The sequence below is a fragment of the Panicum hallii genome, chromosome 6, assembly GCF_002211085.1.
Source record: "Panicum hallii strain FIL2 chromosome 6, PHallii_v3.1, whole genome shotgun sequence".
NCBI classification, from domain to species: domain Eukaryota; kingdom Viridiplantae; phylum Streptophyta; class Magnoliopsida; order Poales; family Poaceae; genus Panicum; species Panicum hallii.
This window is the reverse complement of record NC_038047.1, coordinates 8,567,102-8,589,988: the sequence shown is the minus strand read 5'-3', so window position 1 is coordinate 8,589,988 and position 22,887 is coordinate 8,567,102. Positions and strand designations below refer to the sequence as shown.

Here is a 22,887-nt window from a genome sequence, read left to right as displayed (position 1 = left end):
GGGCGGTGACGAGCAGCGGGACTCGAGCGGGCGTGGGAGGCGAGCGCTCGCGTCCGCTCGTTTTCACGGAGCGAGCTCGTTCCGAATCTGCACCAAATATTCCTACGCGGGAGCGGTTCCGCTCCACGGTCCTCCAACCAAACGCGTGCAAAAATGGAACCGCTCCGCTCCGCTCACTCTCGTTCCGCCAACCAAACACACGGTAAGTAAATAATTGTCAAACCACTCAACCTAGTGGTTAAAAACGCGTAGTCTTTTGAGCTGCTGAAAGATTATTGGTACCCTGATTTGTATATTTACTCGATCGCTTGGATGTAAATCCTTACTCTTTCATCATAAAACTTGCAAAATGCGCATTTTGTTCTGTGATCCTTTAACCCAGGAATTTCTTTCTTTCTCAAAGAAAGAAAACAAACACAAAAGCCTAACCCAGATGGACAACAACAAGCACTACTCCCCTTATGCACAAGCACAAACAACAGGATGCAGAAGCAGCAGGATAACAGGACTTGGTGGCTCACCAACAGTGCACGCTCGCCTGATCATTGAGGGGCCCCGGGCACGCATGAATGAGGTCGCGGGAAAGGCACCGTACCCCGTCGCCAGGCATGTCCGCCTTCGTCTCCTTGGATCTTGCACGCAGGAGGCATCTGGGCTGTGCCTGCTCTCACGCACGTCTCCCCTGTCCGTGTCTTTCCTTCCTATTCACTACTCCTACTGCTACTCCTGCTGATCCATCATCATAGGGCGCAGTGTGCAGGAGACAAAAGGCTGCGCCGGCACTGAAAGATCGTCTTTACTGCACGCCCGTCTAGGTGGGGCTGCGTCCGATTGCATTGCAACGACGATGGATGGAACAAAGGGTGCAGCAAGCTATGAGCCTGTGAGTCATGCACCGGCTGTGACTGATTATTTCAGTGTGAAAAGCTTGCTTTGTTGTGCATCAATGCCGTTGAGCTAGGAAATGTGCATTGGGTATATGTTACAGTAACATATTCCTTTAACATGTGTTTGGACGGTGGGTCGAAGTGGGTTGGGACGGGTTCGATCCACTCGACTCGGGTTTGGTTGCAATTTCATATGGTTTGGAATGGACTCAGGGGCATGGTGCGGCGGCGCGAGCAGGGGCGCGCGGCAGCGGTGTGGCACGGACGCGGGCGCGGTAGCAGCGGGGCCATGGGGCAGCGGTGCGGTGGCAGCGCACCAGGCAAGCTCAGCGCGGGGAGGGCGGGGCGACGCCATGGCAGGCGTGCTGAAAAAGGCCTAGCTCGTATTGTCCCCCTCATGCTCTCAGCCTGCGACGCAGCTGCCGAGCTCGCTACCATTGAGCCCAATCGTGCCCAGATCCTATATCTATGTGTGGCACTATAGGTCGGGACTCGCGGGCTGGGCATGAACTGGGTTCACCATAAACCGGTTGTGGTGAAGTGATGGATATTGCCTGATAGGACTTACTTGACTCGTCGATCCGGTAGATTAGGAAAAATAGTTATTTTTGGCTAAGGTTACTAGGTTAGTTATGATTGTCGGTATAAGACGGTTTTTAGGGTTTTTGGGCTTTGTTTGGAGCCAATTAACCTAGAAGAACTGAATTACATTTATTCAAAGAAGCTTCGGCTTCTCCAAAAATTTCCTTCAATATGGTTTTAGTTATGGTTAGCTTTGCTCCACTACAAATAGGTCGTCCATAATCCACTTGTTTAGAGTCTTCTTCTCCCCGAAGAAACCAAGGAGAGAAGTCCCATTGAACTAAGTCCAAAATATGCATGTGAGAGGGCTTGAGTGTTAATTTTGCCTTGATTTTGGCATAAAACCTTCCATGCTAAATCACTAGGTCAAATGCAAACCAAAACCTTTTTCACTCCATCCTTCAACTTTCTATCTAGAGTTGAAACGGAGGGAAACTACCTTTCAAAGCCAAGTTTGTTGCTTCATGATGATCACTTTCACTCCACATGGGACAAGAGGGCCAGAAAGGTGAAGTCACAAAGAAGTGATTGCGAGACCAACAAAAAGCGAGGGAGACGCATGAGCGCGTTAGCAACTAATCCCGGGGAAAAGGCAACCGGCAGTGCCCACCAAGTCACAGCAAGCTTTTTCTTCCCAAGCATGGTGACCGACTAAAACGTATCACCTACGAGCCCTGCATCAGCAACAGCAGTATGTGAATGTGACCCAATCATCCGGTGACAAGTGGCCCCCTGAAAGCCAAGTTTATCTGCCGTCTGAGAAGGATAGGTGTAGATCCAACAGACCAACACCTCTCTGCTCTTCCATGTCGATACAAGACAAAAATGGTGCATGACCTTATCTTTTGTCACATGGAAAGGAGCTTTAAACAATTGCCACAACTTTTTGCAAAGGTTGAGTGACCCAGCATGATCAAATAAACAAGTCAGGGAGGGCTGCAAAGTACATGTTAAAGTTAATAATAGAGCCAACTTGATGGGTGATTAAAGAACACGCCACCGCTACACGTACACGCGATGTGCGTTCGGAACCCATGTGATGAGTCACTTACAAATGGGCCCTGTCGCTAACGGCACTGAGATGAGCTGGTGATTCGCTTCCTTAGGGTGACTCTATGCAGGCCCGTAATGAGCACTTAACATTAATATAAAAACAAGCATAGAATGTTTCCAAGTTGATTCGAGTTGGTGATCTGCCACATCAGTGTGGGCCCGCAATTAGGCCAAAAAGTGGCCATTTGGTCTGGACCAGGAGGATTTTTCCATGGAGAAAACAACAAGATGCCTTAGTTCCAAATGAGTGCTGTGTTGGTGGATCAAACCATGCCACATAACCAACATTCATTAAATAACTTTAGGTGTGGCTAAGCTCAATGCCAGGGCATCACCTAATTGTTCACATGACACACCCAAAGATAAAAACAAAATCTCTGATGATTTTTATTTTTTTGAAATAATAAACTTTAGATAATCCAAGTAAGAGATCAAGGAAGCAAGAGATGTAAGAGACAAACCATAGCAGAAAGTGACATTGATCTGTGTGGTCAACCTTTAACCACTCCAAAAGAAATAAAGGAGAAATGTTGTGCTGTCACATGCAAAGTAGTGAGGAACCGGACCACATTTATATTCTCATTTTAAGGAAATTATGAAAGTAGGGTTCGACGTGGACCGCGGTATGGCTGAGATTCACCACTCAACTCTGCCTTGAAAACGATGTGCGAAAATGGAAAAAAAATATAAGCAAAATACAAAAGAAGTCGGCAGTAGCAATAAATTTTGAAAAAAAATGGAGAACCACACGTGTTTCTTCATTCTGAAAACTGAACCAATTTGGAGGTTCTTTATGCTCTACAGCTGAAAGAATATTATGATGTGTCTCATTTTTCAACCGTATCCTTGCAAAAAATTGCCGAGATATACAAGAAGCAGAGGACGACGTATTAATACATTCACATCAAACAGAGCAAATAACTGTAAAGAGCTCGCAATAAAAATGATATATTCACATGCCAACTATTTGCCACTTGATGCACACTGAATAGTTTATGCAAATGACAACAACTGATCTGACTGGAATCGAGTTTGATTGAGGGCTACATCATTATTTTCCTCCTCTACACCATCAGTCCCTGCAACATTAGGAAGTGCAAAAGAGAAACCTTTTTTCTTTTCAAGGAACATAGCTACATATATTATCAAAACTATAGATCACATTTGTTGTTATAAGATCTATAACCTCCATGCCTATTTGGTAGTCAAAAGGATGTTCTTCCTTCCCCCTATGTGCTTCATATAGTAACCTCCCCAAGCTTATAACAGGGAGTTCTCCCCAATATTTACATATCTACCATACAAAGAATGTACTTCCCCCCAAGTTCCCTCTACATGCCATCAATGGCAATCGGTACCGTCGCTGGTAGCCCTTCTCTACCCCCTCCCCACCTTGGCAATGCCTTGTCCGCGACCGCCGCAAGACGGACAACAGCACGGCCATTGTGATGCTTCATGTTGCGCCACAATCGTTCAATACTGGGCATGAGCACTTTCTCAGCCCAGTCCTCAAGCTTCTCGTCAGTGAGCCAGGCGCTGCCAGCCATCCGGTCAATGGCATCTTCATCGATTCTGAATGAGTTGCTGCTCCCAATGAGCGACTCGAACTTTGCTGCTATGCAATCTGTGACTTTCTTCCTAAATGGCCCAAAGTCAACTGGCCGGAACACGATGGCATCGTCAACGAGATTCAATATATCAGTGTCAGGGGCTGGTGTTATACACTTGACTGCAAGGTGCCTTTTCTCCTGTTCTTGTTCCACAGAGAGATCGCTGGAATTCCGTGAGCTCTCAGTATCATCCAATGCCCCAACTGCTAAATTAAGGTCAAGCGATAGACCATGCCCACCGGATAATTCTTTGGCTACCTTCGCTGGGCGAGCATCATCACATAACCAATCCGCTCGGTGCTTGACCTGCTTGTCCCCAATAGAGAGCTCAAGCTGCCAATTAGAGTTAGCTACCTCAAGCATCCTTCCTTCATCTTGGAGCAATGTTTCAAATTTCGGTCCCTTCAGTTCTTCAGGTAACCAATTTGTGGTGAGAACAAAGATGACGTTGCCAAGGCTTACCTCACGGCCCCGGGAGTCTGGCAGGCGACCAGTCTCCATTGCCCGTTTGATCTTTGCCCGCACAACAGCATCCACTTGATCAATACCCTCAAGAACAATAACGGACAAGGAATTTTGCCGAACTGCCTCAGTGACCCGGTCAAGTGAGGTCTTCCCCCAGAAACCTGCATTGAGTCCATTACCATCCTTGCCCAGCCGGGAGTCGCCACCAAAGTTTACAACCACTGGTTGGGTGTTTGCCATCAGCTCGGACAATGCATTCACCATCTTCCTTTTGCCTGCTTGGTCAGGACCAACAAACAGGAGCCACATGTCACCCCTTGTCCCGATGTTTCGCCGCTTCCCACTGCCAGATCTGCATTGTATTACAACAGCAGCGATCGCTGAAGCAGCATCTGATTGCCAGCTGACCTTCTCTGTAAGCCCCTTGAGGAGCCTCTTGAATGACTCGATATCGGAGATTCCAGCTATCTTAGCCTTTTGCATGGCAGTTAGTCCGTCTGTGTAAGTTTCCTTCTGGTCTTTATCCACAGTAGCACCCGGATCCAAGGGACCAAGCACAAGGTCGGTCTTCACTGGGCTGCCTGGCGGGCTCTTACGAAGCTCGGACGTAGGGGTGCCCTCTGCCTTCTCCCAATTGGTGTTCATCTTAAGGGTGGGAGCAGCACCCCTGGCAAGTTGTAGTTTGGGCTCAACGGGCGGGCGTGGGCCAAAGGCAGCCATCGGCATGGAGAGAGCTGGTGCTCCGCGGGTGCCGTGGGTACGGGCGCAAGTCTCACGCCATTTCTTCTCAAGCTCTTGGGCAGTCCCCTTCCATTTCAACTCTTGCTCCTTGGTCTGTACAAGAATGAAGGACTATATCAATCACCATTTCATTAGTAGAAAGCATATTTTTTTTACAGGTTAACATAGAGAAAAGACACAAACCTGTGGTTGATCACTGCTGGGCTGCAGCCAGTGTGGCAAACCGGGCTTAGCTACCTCAGGGCGCGATGTGGGCTTGTCCTTCCGCTCCGCTGCAAGTTTGACGAGCTCACGATCGTAGCTACCCTTGCAAAGGAGACACATGGCCGGCTTAGCCATGAGGGGCTGGTCACTCCCTGCCCCTGGTGGCCATCGGAGCGCTGTTTGTGTCACCGGCATAGGCCGAAGTGTAGGTGATAACATCCCCACCGTGTTGCCGAGAAGTCCAGGCCTACAAATTTCAATAACTGATCAGAATGGAACTAAAGGTAGGTCTTCCATCGCATAGTACAAAATTAGACGTCTACTGATACACCAGAAAAGGCAACACACTTTTTGGAGTTGCACTAATCAGATCAACTATCCAACTGTAGTAAAATTTTGGTTATCATGCAAACTACTGTCATCCTTTTACTCATCCAACAACACGGAAAAGGATCATAAGAAATATGAATAACTAAAATAGCAAGAAGAAGAACCTCACAAGACATGGTAAGTCCAACAACCAAGCAGAAAAGGTGAAGACAAACGCACCTGAGAGCAGCGCCGGCGAGCGGCACGCCGCGGGCGATCGGCACGGCTTGGAGGTCCCAATCGGCCTCCATGGTTGGGTGGTAGACCTTGCAGCGGAGGTAAGTGGCGCAGGCGGCGGTACCGACGGCCCAGACCTTGCCGCTCCCGAACCGCCTCAGCAACCGCGCCATCTCAGAAACCACCGCCTTGCCCCCTTCCGACGTTGCAGCTGCCAGGCCGTCCACCAGCCACTTGAGGTCTCCAAGATCAAGAACCACGGCGCCGTGGTCAGCGAGGAGCCTCTCGACCACCGCAGCCAGGTCCCCGATCCTCGTCGCCATGGCTGCCTTGTCGCCGGCGTGCTTGGCGAGCTCCGCCTCGAGCGGCAGGACCTTCGCCCCGGCGAGGGCAGGGGACCCGGCCGTCGGGATCCTCCTAACCGCCTCCTTCAGCACCGCGTCCGGCCCCGCGTCGCCCACGAGCACCGGGTTCCGGCGCGCCGGCTTGAGCATGACGTCGAGCACCTTGCGCGCGTCGTCCCCGGCACCGGCGCCGGCGCCTGCGGCGGCCGCCAGGCGCGGGTTGATGTAGGCGTTGGCGGCGCCGAGGCGAGGGAGTGGAGAGGGGACCGGGGAGAGGGGCGTGGTCCCGGCGAGCGTCGGGGCGGCGGCGGCGGCGGCGGAGGGCGCCGCCGGCGAGGGCGAGGAGAGCGACTGCTCGATGGTGGACTTCACGGCGGAGGAGGAGAAGGAGGCCTCGCGCATGACGCGGCTGACGGAGGGGTCGTCGAGGATGGAGAGCACGAGCTGCTCGAGCTCGACCTTGACGGCGAGCAGCGGCTGCTGCGCAGCCTCGGGGCACCCCCGCCGCTGCTGCGCCTGCGCGCGCTTGAGCGCCGCGACTAGCGCGTTCGACACGGGCGGGCCGGCGCCCTGCGCCGCGGCGGAGGCCGCCGAGGCCGCGGCCGGCAGCCTGTCGAGCGCCACCGAGAAGCAGAGCTCGAGGGCGCGGCACTGCAGCGGGTGCGCGCCACCGCCGCCGGCGGTGGCGGTGCCAGGCCCCGCGGCGGCCGCGCGGTCGCAGGCCTGGCGCAGCAGCCCCGCCGGCGCGGCGAGGAGCGCGGCGGCGACGTGGAGCGGCGTGGTCTGGCCGTGCCTGCGGCGCGCGGCCTCGTCGATGGCCCGCGCCAGCGCCGCCGCCGCCTCCTGCGTGAGCGTCTGCTGGATGGTGCTGAGATCCGCCCTCATCGCCGCCGCGCGCCGCTCATCAATCGATGAGGTGAACCCGGGAAAAAGAATCCTCCTTTCGCCGGGTTATAACTAATTAGTACACCTACTGCTCGGCCCGTCGGCGCCCGGGGAGTCGGAGGGGGCGGAAAAGGGGAGGCTTGGAGGGGAGCGGAGGCGGGAGAGGCGGAGGTATCGAGAGGGGGAAGGAGCAGGAAGGAGGAGTCAGGTGAGGGCAGAGAGAGAAGGTGAGAACTGGACTTAGTATAAAGAGCAGAGCAGAGCAGAGAGAGAGAGAGAGAGGGAAGGAGGCGAATAGAATCTTCGTCTCCTACTTCTCGTCGTCGCCGCATTTCATCACCACACCAGGTCACCGTCCCGTCCCCCCTTGTTACCCGCGCGCACAGGGAAGGAGGTGAATAGATTTCCCCCCCCCCCCTCCTTTTCTTTTTTTATTCTCTATTTATTATAATTATATATATGTATATATATATATTATTTATGTTTTCCATTGGATGGGCGGGAGAGTGACACCCCTAGCAGATCGAGGAAAGACAAAAGGCATCAGGGCTGATCCGTGTTTCCCATGTCCATCAACTGTTCCCTCCATTTAACACGCGACTAGGGCCACACTTGATCTACGCTGTTACATTTTTGCTACTTGCAATTAGGCATGATCTTCTTCGACGGCTCCAAGCATATCGTCTCTAAATCATGTGACACCAAGCCCCTCTCTGCCCTCATCACTACTCTGTGAATCATTTTTATGAAAGTTTTCGATTAATGCCCTGAGGGATTAGGGAATGCATGGGTTATTTTGCTCCCTTTTCCCTGAATGGTGAAGGGAGGTCAAAGTGGGACTATTCCAATCTAAGATGAACATGTGGCGGCCATAAAGGCTAAGGATTGGAAGACGAGAGAGATGAAGGGAAGTGATGTAGACGAGGGAGGGATGATGCTCTCATGCTTATGGTAGGTTAAGTACACGTTGAATAGTAGTGCCGTTAAGATAGAGTTTGGTCTTTTTCACATAATTGCTACGACTATCATAAAATTTAATATCATTTTAATTGGAAAACTATTCATGATTGAAAATTATGTGAGGTTAAATGCCATGGCTTTTTATAATCACACTGTTCGGCTGGCTAGTGGATGGCTAGGCTGTAGCTGCTGTTGCAGCGCAGCCAGCAGCCGATCGTCAGCTGCAGCCCAGCAAGCAGGCGGCAGCCGGGGCATCCAGCCGAACAGCGTGAATATAGAAACCTCTTATGCTGAGAACAAATAACTTAGGTATGCATAGTTCTAGTGCTAAAGCATCGAAGTGGTTCCATATATATATATATATATATGTTTGTTTGTTTGACCTTCCCGCCCTTACGCTGAGAACAAATAGCTTAGGTATGCATAGTTCTAGTGCTAAAGCATCGAAGTATGTTTGACCTCCCCGCCCCTGAAAATCATGAAACCAAACCAGGTTTCAAGATATTCCTCACTCTCAGTGCGTTCTATGCTTATAGTGCGATTGGTTAATAAACCAGGATAGCAATCACACAGTTAATGGCTACCTAGCCACTGGATTAATCTATGGTGCTGGTCAGCTCTTCCAAGCCAATGAAATGGCACACCTTTTCTGGCATCCTCCCACGTTGAGCATCCAACAATTTCATGAATTACCGTATTTTGTTACCAAACGTATGATCAACAAAAAAAAATAATTGGAGACCCTCTTGAGTACTGACCATACCCTCCATTAATAAGACGCGTAACATGCATATCCCACTTGATGTTAATAATCAAAGTCGTTCCCAAGAAAACAGAGAAAAATAAACCATGCCATGCATTTTCAGGAAACATGTTGTGTTGCTGGATGCACAGTAACTGGTTCATGCAACATATGCATAGAAATTTCGATATTTTATACTTTTTTTCCTCTAGAGATGTTATAAAAAAAATCCTGCGTCAGAAAAGTTTATGCATGTATATTTAATTCATTAAAAACAAACACGCTTTCATAATCACAGAAAAATTTCAGGGCAGCAGCTTATCTATCCCATCTGGTCATACTCATCTGGAATCCTGTGGCCTGCAGCAGGGGGGGTTTGGAGCTTGTGGCTGGCATCTTTTCCGGTCTCCTCTCGGCGCATCTTGAAAAGTATTAGCATTAGCTGGCTACCTGTCCTTGAAAGTAATATCCCGGTATGAACAAGGGGGCTCCTTGCCAATCTTGTCCTTGTTTGCCAAAAGGCGTCTTTCGTCATATCCGTCCTAGTTTGTTAATCCAGCTACATACTATTTGCATTGCTTTGTCAAGCCACTAATAATAATCAAAGTTGTCAGGAAAGCGTCGCTGCTGTAAAGACGGCAGAATTTCTTGTGTATATATAGAACTTTGGAAGAGGATTAGGATTGGGGCCATTGGGGGTGAAAAGTAAAGTTCATCCTCTATTGACCTGATAGTTCACTGTCACCTCCAGGTTGGCTTAGCTTAAATCTGAAAGGTCAGTTAATTGGCTACAGAGGTAATCTCAACCTCTGAAGTAAATTAAATTTTGAGGAGAATAAGTTTATGATTCAGTGGATTTTTAGTAGAAAACTGTCTTTAAGGGGGAAAACATAGTACAGACCGTCACGGTTCGATGCAAACAAAAGTACCTACCTTATGTTTCACACAAAAAGTATTTACCATGTACTCCTCCCGTTCTAAATTGTAGGTTGTTTTAGCAAAGTTAGATGCATAATTTTTTATATGAATCTAGACACAGTGTATATCTAGATGCATTGCAAAATCTATGCATCTAAATTTGTCAAAACGATCTACATTTTCGAACGGAGGGAGTAGTAAATAAACAAAAGCTTATTCTTCATGTAAACTAACACTGATTTGTTAGCAAAAAAAATTCTTAATTGAGAACGTGAAAATCTGTTCTCATATTGGTAGTCCGTTGCTATCTATCGCTATTTGCTAGTTCCAGCCATGCATTTGAGAGAGTTTGGATGGCAAATTATAAAGCTTGTAGAATATCATTTTATATATTTATCATGTAGGATACTTCATGTCCCTATTCATCATTTACATTTTCAATGGCTTTTGTCTATCCGTATATAATGAGGTTGGATAGGTATCACAGTCCATCCCCGCCTTCCACAAAAACTGTACGCATAAATAGAAAGACTATTCTAGAAATGTGTAATTAATTTCTAGGTTGTTAGGAAGTCGTGTCTGTGATTAAGGAGCAACAAAAACCAAAAGCATTTGTAGATTGCTAAAATATTAGCAAATCATCAACAAAGTCATGTAACACTATCACTGTCAAGAGTTCCATATTACCCGCTCACTTCTTTGTGGATGCATGGTTGCCACTTATTTTTAATGACAATTTCTACATTTAATATCTCAGACGATTTATGAAGAAATACAAGCATGCTTGGTAGGGAATGAAGTAGGAACCACGATCTAAAAATTGAAACGACAGTGAGAAGTCTAGTCTTCATTGATGTTCTTCTCTGATGGTACGTATCGTGATGGGAAGACCATACTGTTAGAGGATGGAGAAACATATTATCCTTGCAGTTGTAAAGTGGACAGTTCGGGAATTCCTTTGGAGAATTTCCGCTGCGACTAGCTTTTCGCTGTTGATATGAACATATGCATATTGGAGATTGATAGTTCTCGTTATAATGTTCTCGGTCAGGGTAAACATTCATCAATAATCATCAGGGGAGCTCTCCCCTCCCGTTTCATTAAAAAAGTAGCAATGAATTACCTCGCTTTGCAATGTAACTACCTGTCAACTTTCGGTATTTATTTCTACTTACAGTTATACTCCTACTTTTTTATTTAATGGTTTAGACATCAACACGGAGTAATTAACTACTTTCTTTTAGTAGTGAAACATAGTCGTTTGAAAAAAAAAATATTTAGTACCGCAAGATCGATACATTTATGTTTACTGCAATTGCGTAAGTTTGAAAAAATTATCCACTTATTTTCCTTTTATTACAAATAAGGACCCTAAACATACACTGGCAAGCATGATCCATCGTGCCTTCTGTAGCGTAATCGCCGTCGAGAACGCACACACGACCGGAAGCTTTCTGCAATTATAGGCAGGCGTGTACACGCACGCTCCGGCCTGCCGCGGGGATCATACCAACTGGCCTGCCTGCCGCCGGCGTGGTCAAGCAGGTCGGCAGGGCGTCGCCGTACGTCGGCGTCAACCTCGCGCGGCCGCGGTTGGCTGCGCACCACGCCACCACGGCCTACGCTTCCCGCCCGCGCGCCTGCTGCCAGCCAAAAACCGCTTTCCGCGCGCACACGGCCGGGCGCGCTTCCACCCCATTCCATCCATCCGCACCACCGGGACACGGTTTCCACAGAGACAGGGGGCCCTCGAGAAGTACTGGTCGTGTGGTGTTTTCTCCATTATTTTTCCTATCTATACATGTTGTCATTGTTGATAGTGAGGTTTCAATGCATGCTTCGATCGGCGTCGTTCACTACCTTTTCTTTTCTTTTTTTCCTGTTGCGAAGGTCGTCTAGCTTACCCCCTCAAGAAAAAAAAAGGTCGTCTAGCTTTGTACCCGCGAAAAATGGGGAATCCAGACAGTGACACAGCCGGCAAATTTCAAAGGTCTCTGGCGGCACGTGGGGAATGGATCAGTTAAGGACACGGGAAGAGGGGTTCGACAGTAAATTTGTATCGATCGGACGGTGATCGATCTGCCCGGTGGGTCACCTGTAAAGCCCGGCGCCGGCGAGACCAAGTTGCGCGCGCGACAGGGACGGTGGTCTGCGGTGGCGAAGCGGCAGCGCGCGGCGCGGGGGGGCGGGGTTCCCTCTGTCCTGTTTGGCATGATGCCGCGGCCGGCGGCCGGCGGCGCGGTGGCTCGAGCGGCAGCAGGTTGACTACTCGCTCGGTGGAACGGGACGGGCGCCGGCCAATAAAAGCGAAAAGGGCAGGGTGATGGTGGTGGCCTGGTGGGGATCGTCGGCCGATCTGGGATCTAGCTAGCATCCGCCGCTTTCGACGCCGGGCGCTGGAGCTTCCGGCGCCGTCGCGATGCCCCGAAACCAAAGCCAAAACCGCAAAGGTCTCGGGCGCTGCCTCCTCCGTGAACGAGCGAGGTGGCCTCGACCTGTCGACCACCGTTCTCTGGAACTGGAAACTGGCCTGCCCAGCCGGCGGCTTCGTCGCTGCTGCCCGGCCGGCGCAGGTCGGCGCGCACATGCGAAATTGCTGCTGGGCAGCACGGTGGGAGGCTGTGGAGTGGAGCGCGCGTGGCGGTGTGGGGCGGCGCGGCCACGTGCGGCGGGGCCCCCGCGCGGCCAGGCAGTTGATTACCGCGGCGCGGTCGTTGGCCACAAGGAAACGGAGCGCGCGGGGCCTGCAGGTGCCCGGGACCCGGACGGAGGTCTCAGCCTGTCAGCTGCTTGCTCCGTCCGCACACACGGCGGGCGCCCGGGGCGCGCGGCCACACGGGTTCCGGCGCGGCATGCACGGCGGCGTGCGCGTCCGTCCGTCCAGAAGCTTCAGTTCCACGCCAACGGCGGCGGCGACGACCAACGGACCGATCCACAGGGCTGCATGCTGCGGTAAATCGGGGCTCGGCCGCTCGGGATCGCTTTCCCACGAATTTTACCAGGCCTGGGGCCGGTATTCATACGCCCGGCCCGTCGCTACCAGCCACGCTTCTTCTTCGTCGTCGCCGTCGTCGTCGTCGTAAATCATATAGGTGCTGCTCGTTATGGACACGTACTGACGTAACCGTGCCGCAAGCTTGGCATGATTAATCATTTAATTAACTAATTAATTAATCTGCGTGTCAGCTGTTGCTGTTGCTCGATCGTCGACTGAAGGTGAGCGCAGCAGGGCCGCAAGCAGAGAAGCGACAAAATATTTTTAAAAAGTTTGGGTGAACATTAAACTATAAATGGTCGGGGAAGAATGTGACACGACGTAAAATGGTTTGGAAATGCCGGTCAGGATTTGGCGTTCCATCTACCATAAGCATCAGCAGCCTCTCAGTTCCGGCCTGGACTAAGGCTGTCTCCAGCGATATCCTCCAAATTCCATCCTCTACATCCTTCATTTACAGAATTCTCTACAAGATTCTTTCCTCTATATCTCATTTCTCTCCAACAACGTTCTCTAAATCTCATTCTCTATACATTAAACCCTATATTAGAAACGTATTTTGTTCCAAATTTTTGTACGTACGTATTTATCATACCTCAAACGCTATGGACATATTTTATTTTTATTTAATTCAGTGTTTGAAACGTAAAGAAAAGAAACCTGTAGGATTCTCTATTTTAGAGGACCATTTAGAGAACGCTGCTGGAGCAATAGAGAACGGAATCTTCCTCTATATATAGAGTACAGAACGCTTTACAGTTCCCCGCTGGAGACAGTCTAAGAGCAGATGCAGCTGTATATATGCAGGAGCCGTTCTGTACACTTGCTCATCACTGCGTCCAACAAAAACCTAAAAAAAAAATGTATGATGGTCAAGTGCTTCGTAGAAAACAAAAGTATAGCAACCAAAATTTTTAAAACCACCTCAACAGTCGGGCTTTTTAACCAAAATTTCAAGCAATTCTAAAGGATTTCCAAATACTTGTCCATGGATCCCATTTTGGTATAACAGGTCGAGATGGTGCAAGAAGAAAAGTTTCCAAAGAGTACTAAGATTTCTTATTTTCGAGTAGAGTTGATATTGCACGCACGCAAAGATGCCAAATTATAGGATGCGCATCCGTATATCTCCAAGGAAACAAAAAGGATATCCATATCTCCAAACTTCTGTTGTACTTCCTCCATCACCATTTTTATGATAAAGGCCGTAAAATTCCCTTGTCCGTGAGAGCCAAAAGAAACCAAAAATAGGTTACATTTTTACAAGTGAACACCGAAAGTGTATATGACATGTTTCCCCCTCTTTTTCGTACTTTATATCCGTGACTAAAAGTTGGATCTTTATTTCTTTTTCCTTTTCTTTTTCCTTTTTTACGAGGGATTAAAAGATGGGCACGAGAAGCTATTTGCAGAATGAGATTGCAGCGTTTTCACATAACTCACTGTTAAGAAAAAAAAGAATATTTGCGAGCGAGACACGCTAAGGACGGGGAGCTTCGCTTATCTCCAATGCAGGTCCTACAAATTGAATTCAGAGCGTGCCAATCAATTTGATCTGTAATTGATAAGAGAAAATAAATTTAATCCGTAAAATAACAAGAAATCTATCGGCCGGGATTCTGAATAGTTCTACAAACAGCATCCGCCAAAAAGTCCGATTCCAAATCCGATTCCACACGTCCATCGGCTACAGAGCCGAATCATCCAAAGTGAGATTAAGAACAAGAATCTCATGATTAAATACGGTCGTTTAATCGTACTAAATTCACCATCACCATTAGTTGGATCGGACTTAACTGAGATAGCGCTAATAGCAGGGCAACAAATCAAGTAAAATTAACCGATGTATCTAACCAATCAGAACTTGCACTTAGCATGAAGCTCAAATCGGCCAATGGGACCGATTGTGACTACCGAGCCACTGCAACCATGTCATCGTCATGAGACAAACAGATCTAATCGATAAGATTTGACGCAACAACATCATCCAAAGATCGGACCAAACCGAGACAGTTTAATATAATAAGATTCGTTCCGATAAGTTTTACCCATGACAAACTCCAAGATTAATTGTAACTTGATAGTTTTGGTAAAGATCAATAAAGAGATTGGCCAATGAATTGCTGCATGAAAAGGTTAGTGAAAGCTGACAACTCTATGATAATTACCAGATAAATTATAAAATCCACTAAGAACTAGTAAGAGATCAAATGATGCTATCTTACAATAACTTTTTAGAGATCGATAACTTGGTAGATTAAACTAGACGAAACTACAGTGATGCACCGGTAATTAAAGCCTACATAAATATGATAAAACGAGCTTACCAACGAGACGGAGATCGAATCAATTTAGCCCTACTTGCTGAAGAAGTCGCCGAAATATTACTTTACTCCTACTCCTAGGGTTTTTGACGAAGTACCAAGAGGATGTTGTATTGATCGATGATTCTCCTTACAAAACCCTAATATCCACTATCTATAGCTTGAGGCTATGACTTCTAACTTACCACGTTTTAACCAACTTATTCCGAAAGAAAACAACTAAATCTACTATATTTACGAGATATATTTAAAAGAGATAGAACTCCTAGATCTTCAGATGATGTTATCTCCAAGTCCGATCCAATCTGCTCCCAGCCGACGCCTAGGCTGCCTTTGACTATCCCCTAGTCGCTTCAACCCAAATTTCTGACAATTTGACCCGATAGTTGTCTCCAAAACTTTCCTAATCGGCTCTTTTCTTTCTGCAAAATTTTGACATCAACAAACATTCTTTCCTTCATTTTATTTTGCATTTTCTTAATAAAAGCTAATGAGACAATCAAGGAATTACAAAACTTGCACAAAGTGGGCCAAAGGAAATAAAAGAAGGGTAAAGCCTTGCACTAAGAACCCATTTTCTTGAAAAGCACACTAAGAACCCGTGTATGCACAATCTGCCGTGCGTTTCTTCCATTGAATATTGCCAAAGCTAGCATGATCATATCCCAAACTCATCGCATCCCTCCCTTTTCCCCTCTACCAAATCGAGACAATGCAGTGGCAATATAGCATTATCTAATGAGTCCCTTTCTGACCCCCAAAAGACCATGCTTGCCTCATCTGTCCGAATTCAAGAACCCATGATCCCGTGACTAGGCCCAAAAAGGTGCCCTCCCATAGTCTCTCTCCCCATCATGCTCCTCTTGTTCTTTGTTTAAAAACAAACCTAAAAGTTCATCACGATGTTGCTCTTCAAGTAACCATATCGGTTAGTCCAACTATCTCTTGTCGGCAGCTAGTGGATTATTCTTTGGTTGATTCGACGCGTATCATCAGCAAGGGTTGCAAGTGCAAACAATTGATAATCTTATTAAATTAGGTGAACAGATTCAAAGACAATGCGCTGGAAGTCCATAAACAATTAATGGTGTGACTTCGGGTGTGCTTCTGTAAACAAATAAAAAACCGAAAAAGCACTAACGTGCGTGTAAAAATCATGGATTAATCTTTACGAAGTTAAAGGATTTAATTTCCATCCACAAATTAAACCCACTCACCTGAAAACTGAAATCGTCGGCGAAATCTACGAAATTAACTTCACCAGAAGCTATCCAGAACAAAGAAACTAAACAATAGTTCCACTCCATTATTGGGCGGCAAACTCAGCATCCAATTGCTGATTGTGTATATGCAACTTTTCCTTTGCGCATAGTGCTCCTCCCTTTGCATAGTTGCAGGTCATGCTTGAAGCAACAGCAAATTAAAAAACACCCTTACCCTTGATAAAGCGGTGGCAACAAGGAAAAGAGGCTTTTGGCAGGATGCCTAAATAAGCAGAACTCCTTTGGCACCTAAATGGACTCCACTCACACTCACTCTGAGACTGGAGGAGTGGCTGCTTTTGAGGAGAATTTTCCTTGGGAATTTGATGCATCAATAAAGGTAGGGGAGGCCAATCATTCCCCTGGAATGTCTCAAAGTGTTGCTCAAAAGGCCAGGGACAATGGAGTAGAAAGGACGTGCAGTGGTGGGGTGTGCTTTCCAAATGTGCTCTCCCCTAAAGCTCCTTTTGGATACCTCAAAACAAATGCACCTAGAAGGCCCAAGATGTTGCTGTACTGCTAGCTTGCAGTACTAAGCACTACCATGTAGTACTACTAGTCATCTTTTAGCATGAAAAACATGAGCAGATTCAGTAGGCAAGTAGGCAGGTATGCCTGCTTTTGTTGAGTTTGCTCTAGTGATGACTGCTGCCTTATCTGACGGTGCTCTATCCTTTATATGTGTGTAAAAGGAACCTGAAGTTTTCACAAGTGAAAAGTTGCGGGTGGAAAGCCTGATCCAAAGTGAGATGGAAAGCGGAAAGCACCATCATCTGACAGGTAAATCTACTGAGGTGTTCACAAGAGCATGTCGTCCTGATATGCAGGGTAAAATGATGTCTGCAACTGCTTTTGTCTCCCATCCCCTCTGCTTTCTTGCACCTTTAAGTCTTTTCAGTAATAGCTACCCTTCATGTGTGCAAATAAATCACAAATATAACAAAAAAGAAGTCTATATGCAGGTGCTATACATTTATTCATGATACCTGAAGGAAATTGTTGTTGGAAAAAAAGGATGACCAATGAGATGTGCACCTTCTGATGGATATTATTTCCCGTAAACTACATGAACTAATTTACAAGAATAAATCAATATCACACCCAAATTGATTTCAGTGACTAATTTTGGAACACGCTATGTAGCTCATGACAGTCTGAAAATTTATTTAATTAATTGCACATGCATAGCAGCTTTCATTTCCAATAATTACATTATAGTTGTATTAGTGGTCCTCCAAGTCTTCAAACCTGTCCTCCCACCTCATTCAAGCTCTAACTTCAGTTTTTGTTAGTACCACAATTTTCTTGGCTGTACTACTTAAGTCCATCTATTAAATAGGTAACGGAGAAAAAAAGGATGGTTGTGATGTGGATCGGATAGCTACTTTAATTAAGCAGGCATTAAATCTATGAACCTGAACTAATTAAACAAGTTCATGATTCCTTGTTATCGTCCCACATCATCTGTTTTATGCCACGCACTCAAGAGAGGATGGGCATTCATAAGTAGCATATAGGTAAGCATAAGGACACAACAGCAAACAAAACAAAACTTTTAGGATCCAAACGAAACATTCATATAAATTCGAGGGCAACCAAAAATAAATATTTTTAAACATGATTTTATTTCTAATTTTTTCGGTATATATACTGAGGCAAAATTATACAATTGTGTTTGCTAAAAAAGAAAGCACTCCTCGATATCTTGAAGAGTAGCAAAAGCTAGTTAGTGGCTAAGCATGATAAATGCAAAACCAATTAGTGAGGCTTTGGAATAACCTAAAGCTTGGAAAGAGGTGCTGGCATTCCATGCATATGTCCGTATGAACAAGTGAGCCTAACCCCCTGTATTGCTATGGTGGATGCTGGACAAACTTTCCATGGGAATAAATAATGGCCAAGAAAAAGGATTGGCCCTTTTCATGTGCTCACTGCTCCATCCCCTGCCTTCTTTTCTCCAATCATCAAGGACAGTGGTGGGTTCCTACACTTAAAACAACACAGCACACAGTGGTGGGGACAATCAAACTAAATGTATGGGAGTGGTAGCTTTTGTATGCTATGTGAGGAAGAGAGCATCAATGTGTAAGCTAGCTAACAAAGCCCTCGAGGAGTTGAGACCACCCTTTTCTCTTGTGGTCCTGCAATGTCCTCTCTCTAGCGTGTCATTGCTCCCACAGCCAAGACAACTGTGTAGAGAACAACTTTTTTTATTTTTAAAAAAATTATATAATAATGATACTGTTTGTGCTCCAAGAATTAGCAAATAATCAAGTAGGACAATTGGATATATTTTGATTGTGATATTCTTTCTCCAAAACGAAGTCATGTAAAGGCAATAATTAGGATGTGGAAGAATCTTTTGTTTAGCCCCTTTTTAGTTTTTTTCCCCTCACGTTCACATCGTTGTGGTTCCTTTTAGTTGCTGCTAGTAGCCTAGTACTGCTTGTACCTAGCATGCCATGGGAACTTGTTCAATGTAAAATTGATTGCTTTCTGTGGCCTGCAAAAGTTGCTCTTCTTTTGGGAGTTCTCATGTTTGGCAGGTCGGTCACCCTCAATGCCAACCATAGGGCAGTGCGTCCCACTAAATGAGTTCCCACAAGGTACTATACACATGACAGCGACGAGCAAGCTACAAATTTATGCAAGCCCATAATACTGTCAAATAGAGGAGAACTCGGATGTATAAGTTTCAAGCCCAATATGTTTATGAAAAACGACACTCTGTCATGCCAGCAGTCATCGACTACGGCATGGACGATGATGGGTGGGCTCTGTGCTGGCCAATCAGGGCCCACGGAAATTTATGCCCGGAGGCCCGGCCGGGAGTCAGCAGGCATCGCATTTGCGTCTGGGAAAAGGGAATGGGCCTGAAAGGAGGGAGGGAGGTGTGGGGACGGGGTGCATTGACGAGCTGCAGACTTTTGCGGTTGGAGCGAAAGCAAACCAGGAGGAGCTCATTTGGAGAACAGCGGCCGGGCAGCGAATGAGAGCCTGCTGCATGCATCTAGCTGCAGTGGTGGTACCGTTGCTCCTTCATTTCATGCTCATCCGGTACTCCGTCCGTTCCTCGTCCTGCAGCGAGAATTGTGATCGGGTACCATCATTTCGCTCTTCTTCTCGTCCTGAATGATTGAAAGTGGGCTGCATGCACAACCCAATATGGTCTACGAGACACAAACAACACCTGTTTGAAGATGAAACAAAGAATAGTGAGTGAAACCATATGCGCTTGCTTATGAACACAAATGATACGGAGAGAGCGCAAACGAATCTAGTATAGCGCCAACCTTACGTTGTTAATTTGTATAGTTTTAGACGTTGATGGTTGGTGTTAAAAGAGCGTCCGAACTAGGACAAACCTAGAGAGAATTATAGTTGCGATTGAAAAGAAATAGAGAAAACATAAACATCGTCGTATATGTGGCACCCACACACACACACACACACACACACACAAACACACACACGCGCACACACACACACACACTACAATGTGGGCATCAGCGTCTTGATCTCCTGCTTTCAATTTTGGGACAGCTGGGGAGTAGCAGGGAGCGAGTGAATGCATAAAGCGACCTATGATGAAAAGGGTCCAAGGGCAAGAGGACAAACGGCCCATCTCAGTCACAGATCGAGGATCCGAGGGCCCTGATTAATGGTTCTATTAATGAGTGCAAATAGAATGTGAAGATGAGTAACTCCATTATTAAAAAACATACATTGCCCATGTTTAGTCAACATAACATTCGTGTTTTTTGTCAGGCAATTGCATGGTCAACAATTTTCTTCATTTGCAATTCAAAAAAAATAAGTATTTACTAGTACTTTTCTTCTTTTCAGAAGATTAATGGTGCTGAGATGACGATGCATTACAAGAGGATACCGTCATGTATCTTTATTAACCAAAGTTCTATTAGATAGAAAGAATCGAGCTATGTTTGGAAGCTAATTAAGTAAGTTAAAAAGCATCCATTCTAGCAATGACAAATATCATCTCACATTCTCACCAGAGTTAGTTAACCAGCAAGATTTCGCAGCAAACGACACAGCTCGATCTGTTCTCTGGTAGTTCATTAAAGGTACGAAAACTGAATTTCACATCTAACCAGGTTTTGACAAAACCAGTACTATTCACCATGTTTTTGAAATTTAAATGACCATTAAGATTTCTATACTTATTCAATAAGATAAAGAAAGTATTAGTGCTAACCTTTTCCCGATTGATTAATTTTATTTACTTGGATGGGCCATTTTTTGCATTTCAGCAACTTTTGTATGATCCACAGTAATAACTGAGAAACGTAAAAGGTTACCACATTAAATGATGCTCTCTAGTTTATATACATGCGTGGTCGAGATAAATTGAAAGTAATTAATCTCATTCTTTCAAATCATTATGCAAAAGTAGCAGTAGAATCAGAGTATGATCCAAGCTTCCTGATCGTTGGGGAAAGAATTCCTTTTTCACATATATAGTACTTTCCGTTGACCTATAACGTGGAAGTCAGAGTTTAGTACTAGTAACCAAGATCCAAGATCCTAGACTGATGCACATGGAAAACTTTCTCAACTGTGTCCTCTGTTTGAAGAATCATTTGTGTCAGAATAATACGAAAATTCCAACATAGTGATATTTTTCTGCAGGCATGGCGCCATATAATGGAAAGAGAGTTAACAAAGATTTTAATAACTGTGACTCATATGCCCCGCTTGGATATTAGAACTGAACTTTTTTCGCTCACACTCACAGGGAGAAACTAAGTATTAATTCAATACACCTGAAATAGTAATTCAAACCTTCACTATTATCTCCAAACTCAAACAGAGCTGTCATGAAAATTTCGAACTTCCAACTTGAGTTTTCAGACTTGAATCTGAAGATCAATCTTTCAGGTCAGCAATATATACTAGAAAACAGGAAGATTCCTACAAGGCTACAATGTAACACAGGCCCATGTACATTGGTGGTCTCTGTTGTTGTGTGTAACCCATGATCCCACATATTGTAATCAACGCCATGTCTCCTTTTATTGGGCCTGTTTGGGACAGCTTATGGCCCAGCTTGTGAGCAATTTTAAACCGCGGGCTGGCCAAACGCTCCGCTTATGGGCCGCTTTCCCCACCAGCGCTTGCCGACCGCCTTCATGAAACGAGCAGCCGATGCTGACCAGCTTCCGCAGCTTATGCGGTGTAAGTGCCCTCACAGATCATCAAAAATTACCCGCTTTTGCCATCGTACAAATAGGCTGCCTCCCTCTCCACCCGTCTCGCTTCCCCAATCCATTCCCCCCGCGCCGCCCCCCTGCGTCGGGCCCCGGCGCCGCGCCGCCCCCCCACGCCGCGCCCCCTCGCGCAGCTCCCCTGCGCCGAGCCCCCTGCGTCGCCCCCCCCGCGCCGCTCCCTGCACCGGCCCCCCGCGCCGTGCCCCCGCGCCGCCCCCCGCGCCGCGCGCCGGCCTGCGCCGCCCCCTGCTTCGGCCTGCGCCGAGCCTGCGCCGCCCCCTGCGCCGCCCTTCCTGCTCCGGCCCGTGCCGCCCCTGTGTGAAGGTATTGGCTCTGTTGATTGCATACATGTCTATCTCTGATCTTTTTTTTTTTGGAAATACCGAGTATTTTTATTCGAGGTGGAAAATTAGTAGAAGACAATCTGTGTCTCAAATGCATTTAAATGATCGTTTTCAGTATAATTTGATTCAATAATGGAAAGAGATTCCTAGGAAACAAACACACTGTGAAAATTCAAAGAATTTTCTAGAGGCTAATATGAAATAAAAGAACACTCATCATAATACTAGGTAAAATGATTGCAACTGTCTACAAGTAAATGTGCAGCGCATAGCTACAAGTACTGTCCATAATTTTAGTAGCACATATCCAAACGAGGTAAAATGATTGCAACTATCTTATGAAAAACTTGAGAACTCCAAGGTGTATAAGTTTTGCCACTGAACAACTTGAGAACTCCAAGGGGAGGGGTGAGAGGGTGTGACAAACATCAAATAGTATGTATATTGAAAACTATAGAGAAGGCAGATGTGTTAGAAACTTGTTTGACCATGTGCACAGCAGACTGCTATATCACAATTTATTTTGTCACTCGCTATATTTTATCTTAAGTCTGAGTTTGAGGATCATTAGTCAAAAATTGAGGCCGAACATTGAAATTTAGAGTTTGGCAAACTTGAGAGTGAATACTTTTGTTGAATTTTTTGAATGCATAGATGGAGAACATACCAATGCCAAAGACTAGGAAACCCAAAGCGCAATGGGATGCAAATGCCGCACAAATTTTTAATGAGATATGTGTGGAACAAGTCTTGGCAAATAACAGACCACAAGGTTGTTTGAACAACAAAGGTTACGC

The 22,887-nt window shown here is 46.4% G+C and overlaps 1 protein-coding gene across 1 annotated transcript; it reads right to left on the bottom strand.

Moving 5' to 3' along the window:
• Window positions 1-3,511: 3,511 nt before the first annotated feature.
• On the bottom strand, window positions 3,512-7,522 carry LOC112896651 (protein SMAX1-like). Its single transcript, XM_025964700.1, has 3 exons — window positions 6,092-7,522; window positions 5,522-5,789; window positions 3,512-5,431 (listed from the first exon to the last, which is right to left on the bottom strand). The coding sequence occupies exons 1-3, from the start codon at window positions 7,315-7,317 to the stop codon at window positions 3,854-3,856; spliced, it is 3,072 nt and encodes a 1,023-aa protein (XP_025820485.1). The 5' UTR covers window positions 7,318-7,522; the 3' UTR covers window positions 3,512-3,853.
• Window positions 7,523-22,887: the final 15,365 nt, after the last annotated feature.

What these genes read in the sequence shown, in the direction of transcription:
- LOC112896651 (XM_025964700.1), bottom strand. Translation starts at nt 7,317, where the DNA reads ATGAGGGCGGATCTCAGCACCATCCAGCAGACGCTCACGCAGGAGGCG. An exon ending in CTCGCCGGCGCTGCTCTCAG is followed by an intron (nt 5,790 to 6,091) that starts GTGCGTTTGTCT and finishes TGAAATTTGTAG; the next exon opens with GCCTGGACTTCTCGGCAACA. An exon ending in CCAGCAGTGATCAACCACAG is followed by an intron (nt 5,432 to 5,521) that starts GTTTGTGTCTTT and finishes ATTCTTGTACAG; the next exon opens with ACCAAGGAGCAAGAGTTGAA.